At 26.3% G+C, this 4,719-nt stretch overlaps 1 protein-coding gene across 2 annotated transcripts; it reads left to right on the top strand.

Moving 5' to 3' along the window:
* The first annotated feature begins 1,926 nt into the window (after window positions 1-1,926).
* LOC130945066 (uncharacterized) lies at window positions 1,927-4,444 on the top strand. Of its 2 annotated transcripts, XM_057873727.1 has the most exons (4): window positions 1,927-2,019; window positions 2,108-2,214; window positions 3,263-3,477; window positions 4,028-4,444. In XM_057873727.1, the coding sequence occupies exons 2-4, from the start codon at window positions 2,125-2,127 to the stop codon at window positions 4,299-4,301; spliced, it is 579 nt and encodes a 192-aa protein (XP_057729710.1). In that variant the 5' UTR covers window positions 1,927-2,019; window positions 2,108-2,124; the 3' UTR covers window positions 4,302-4,444. The 2 variants fall into 2 exon arrangements, with proteins under 2 accessions (XP_057729710.1, XP_057729709.1); XM_057873726.1 differs by having other exon boundaries at window positions 1,934-2,214.
* The last annotated feature ends 275 nt before the right edge of the window (window positions 4,445-4,719 follow it).

The following is a 4,719-nucleotide window of genomic DNA, read 5'->3' as shown; positions in this document are numbered from 1 at the left end:
GATCAGCTCTTGAGAAGGGAAATAAGAGGCACGCATTAAATATTAATTTTATATAATTATAATAAAGATATTTTCCTAAATTAGTATAAATACGCATTATTCATTAAATGCATTTATTTTGGAAGGAAAATTGATTCATGAGGAAGTGACACCTCATTTTCATTAGTTGGGGAAAAACCCAGTTTTAGTATATTAAGTAGAAGTAGATAGATAGATAGATAGATAGATAGATAGATAGATAGATAGATAGAGTGTATATATAGATACATAATATCTGAGAAGATTAATAAATCTTACCTAAAAAAATATAGTTAGAGATATCTTTTGCTTGAGATAATAAAAATAATACGAATACGTTTATTTTTATTAAATTAACATTAGAGTGTATATATAGATACATAATATCTGAGAAGATTAATAAATCTTACCTAAAAAAATATAGTTAGAGATATCTTTTGCTTGAGATAATAAAAATAATACGAATACGTTTATTTTTATTAAATTAAATTATTAATTTAAAGTATATTTATCTAAATTTTAAATACAAATTTTTATAATTTTAAAATTTAAATATGTGAATAAAATTATATTAATAAAAATATACTAATACAATTCAAATTGTATAGAAATAGGAACAATTTTATTTGTGAACAAACTCATTATTTTCAATAAACAAAAGAAGATAGTATATAAAATAAATTTTATGAGATAAATTATATTTTTAAACAAATAATTAAAATAAATAAAATATAAAATTATTAATTAATTAGATTTTATGAACTAATTTCATAACCTTAATAACTTATATACTAATAGAGCATATTAAATTTTTTATAATAATTATAATTATAATTTTATTAAAAATATATTTTATAAGTTATAATTAATATGTTTGTAGTTTTAAAAAAATATATTAATTATTTATTAATCTTATCAATATGCATTAAATATTAAGCCGATTAAATTGAATTTTAAATTTTGATAGTATTTTTGTTTGTTTGTTAAAATTATGTGAAAATTTGAAACTCTAAACATCAAAAGAATATTATAACATCACCAAAGAGAGTAAAATACAACACTAGGTTGACTTGGGAGATCTTGAGTGTGAACGAGGATCATCTTTTAACCCTTAAATTAAACTTTCTTTAATTTTCAATTCAAACACGCAATTCTTTCTTACTCTCTTCAAAACTCAAGGTTAACTCTTCTTTTTATACGGTATTTATTCCAAAAATATTATTTATATATAAAAAAATCAGTTATTATATATTTATTGTATAAATAAATATAATATTTAATTTATTTTAATATATATTTAAATTTTAATATATATTTTATATGAATATCTAAATAATTAAGTTATATAAATTAAAATATTCAATTAAATGTGCGAAATAGGAACTATAACATAATATATATATATTGAATCGAATGCACACAAAAATAAAATTAAAAAGAATAAATTTTATATTTCTATCAGTATCATTGGAAAGATTAATCATTTTAATGCAATTAAAACAATTAAAAATTAAGTGAAGTTGGATTGAATTGGATTAAATTTTAAGTTAAATAACTTATTCAAATGCTAACAAATTATTAAAATATAGATTTTTATAAAAAAATGATTTTAGTAGTAGTGCGACTTGTATTTTTTACTCAAACGGTCAAACCTGATCCATCAGTTAAAAACTAAACTTATTTATACTTTTGTGTAAAAAAATAATTGACTTTAATTTTAATGTATTTGATACGAATTTATATATTTTTTTAAATAATAAATTTAAAAATTCATTGTAACTGTCTTACCAAAAAAACAAAATTTCAAATTCAAAGTAATTATTTTAAAATTTAATTTTTATGTATTTAAAAATTAAATCTTTATTTATATATATATATAGAGATCCACTCTAGGTGAACAGAGTTTCAAGATTATCTCTAATCCCTCCCTTTATATTCCTTTATTCTCTCAATAGAATCTTAAAAACCATTAAACCTTATTTGTTTTGAACTCAGAATCAGGTAACTTCCTTTTCCGCTGAATAGTTTCCTCTCACATTCTAACTTTTCTTCTAAAAGGTTACCCTTTCGTTGTTTTCTCCTTTTGAAGAGTTTATCGCACTCACCATGGCTGTCACTGTCAAAACCATGGCTCTCATTGTTTCGTTATTCGGTTGCCTCTCTTTCATTCTCGGTGTTATAGCCGAAAACAAGAAGGTATTGTTCTTAATTTTAATGCAATGATATAATTCCTATATCAAATATCGTTTATATAAAAATTTCAATTTTTTTAATCGCCTGGATTATGGATTTTGAAATTTTGATCCATTAGTAAGGATTGAAAATTTAGGTATGCTTGTTTGAAAATCTGGTTTGAAAGTTTTGTGCTAAATATCTTTAGATCAATGTATCTGGATGTAATTTGTGTCTATATGCATCACATTATTGAAACAGTAGGGAAGTGGGATGAAACATGAAAGATGTATGTACACTTTAATATTTTAATTGCATTATAAAAAATAAATCTTATGCTTTTTTTTCCTATAAAAAATAATTATAAACCACTCATGTATGCTTTATTATGGTGAAGTAGTTTTCAACTTTTGACTTTCTGATTCTTCGGTTTACAAATGTTCAAACATGCTTGACTTTAGTTGGTGCTATCTGACGTGTTTCTAATGAATTGAGAATATGTTAATGTAGATTCTGCTGTGGCTGAAATTGAGAGAACATTTTCTGTCTTCTTGATACTAAGTGGATCTTTTCTCTTGTACCCAATATAGTCTATGATTCTGGAATATAAATTTGTTTTGGTTTCAGTAAACTGTATATTTGTTTTATTTTAATCTCTAAAATTATGTAAATTAATGGTTTTAGCTCTTGAATTTGCAGAAAAATTATTATTTGATTTAGAGCTCTTGGCTGATTTATGCTAGGCCTTTTAACCATCACTTTAAAATCTAAGTTGAACCACTCTTTGAAATTTTATGGACTAGAACATCAATTCCTTAATTATAGATACTAAAGATGAATATTCACTAGAATTTTGTATCAGTGTTTTGCTCTTGGGTTGGGATAAACATAGATATGTCCTGGGACAAGGCAATTTGCTATCAGTTTTATCCATGTTGTTGACCTCATCAAGTGGGATATGATTTTTTTTTTTTTTGTAATTGTTGTTTTATTTATTTTATTTTGGGAATAATCTGTCTTTTATAGCCTCTAAAATTTGTTCTGTGTTTTAATCTTTTTTTTTTTGTTGCAGCCTGCAGCTGGAACCCCGGTACCTGGCAAGGGTGTTGTCACTTGTAAGTTCCCAGCTGATCCAACAGTCGCATTGGGATATCTTTCCTTTGCATTTTTTATTGTATCCACTGTGGCCGGATTTATGTCTCTCTTTTACCCTTACAAGGGCAAGTCGGTTCCACAAACTGTTCTATTTAAAAGCACTAGCTTCTTGGTCTTCTTCAACATTGCAGTGTAAGTGCTGTTTCCTTATACTTTGTTTTTTCTCCTTTTGTTCATATGATGCAATTTTCACGTGCCCATCTCCTTAATAAAAATAAGTGAATGTTTGGTTGAGGGGAATGTCATAAGAAAAGAAATTTGAAGTGGAAATTTTCATGGCTACACTCTGTAATTTTATATATCAAACCCATCTATCGTCCGAATTTATGGGAAAGCTTGAGTTATTCTATTTGTATGAATGAATTTATCATCCAAATTACTTGTTTCTAGTGTCTTAAGGATGGGTCTAGATTGGTCAATGCTAATGTAAAATATCTGTTGATATGCTTATTATTAGTTGACTCGAAACTTAAAATTTATATACTTTGCTGATGTTGGATATAAAACTATTCTTGGGTTCCTAACCATCTCTGCCATTAAGCTTAATCTCTTTGGTAGAGACAGCAAGCGATACTTCAAGCTTAACTGAAATTCATTTCCAATTATATAAATGTTCTTAACTTGCAAAAATGAGATGAACAGATTTTCTTTTTTTTCTAAAATGTTGTGTATACATATATAGGTTCACGACCGGACTAGCTGCAGCTATGCTGTTATGGCCGACGATCACTGAACAGATGCACCTTAAGCGAAACGTGCACAATGATCTCACCTACACTTGCCCTACTGCTAAAACCGGTCTCCTTGGAGGTGGCGCATTTCTATCGCTTGATTCTTCCCTCTTTTGGCTGATTGCTCTTATGCTAGCTGGCAATGCCCGGGAAGATTTCTTGGATGAAGAAGATAAGGAGGGTGAAGTTTCCTCAAGTGCTTATGCTGCGCATACATTGGCTTGATCAAGTCCCTAGGTAGTAGAGGAAGAAGTATATCTGTATATGAAATTATGAATGCACCTTTAGGTACTTTAATAGTTTAATGTGATGATGGATTATGAACTCAATATAAATAACAAGCTTTAGTACTTTGAATAACAAGCTTGGTTGATTTTTCAACTTTTGTTTTCCGGATTTTTTATTTTAATAAATTAAATAAATATAATAATTACCGAAATAAATAATTTAAAAAATTATTACCAAAATTTGTTCTTCTATCTTTCGTGACACGTGAATATCTTGTTTTACTTGTTTCAAATTTTTAACATGCAATTAGTATTTAAAAAAGTCAGTAGAAGATATTAAAATGAATATGTTTGATCGATTAGTACTAAAAAAGAATACATGTTAAAACGTTTATTTCCTTATTCTTTCTCTATTT

This window comes from Arachis stenosperma, chromosome 8 (assembly GCF_014773155.1).
Source record: "Arachis stenosperma cultivar V10309 chromosome 8, arast.V10309.gnm1.PFL2, whole genome shotgun sequence".
NCBI lineage: Eukaryota > Viridiplantae > Streptophyta > Magnoliopsida > Fabales > Fabaceae > Arachis > Arachis stenosperma.
The sequence above is the reverse complement of the archived record's forward strand: the minus strand, read 5'-3'. Positions and strand labels throughout refer to the sequence as shown.

Bases quoted from the DNA above. Each gene is read 5' to 3' on its own strand.
- LOC130945066 (XM_057873727.1), top strand. From the start codon at position 2,125: ATGGCTGTCACTGTCAAAACCATGGCTCTCATTGTTTCGTTATTCGGT. The intron at 2,215-3,262 runs GTATTGTTCTTA...TTTTTGTTGCAG, and splicing joins TTATAGCCGAAAACAAGAAG to CCTGCAGCTGGAACCCCGGT. The intron at 3,478-4,027 runs GTAAGTGCTGTT...ATACATATATAG, and splicing joins GTCTTCTTCAACATTGCAGT to GTTCACGACCGGACTAGCTG.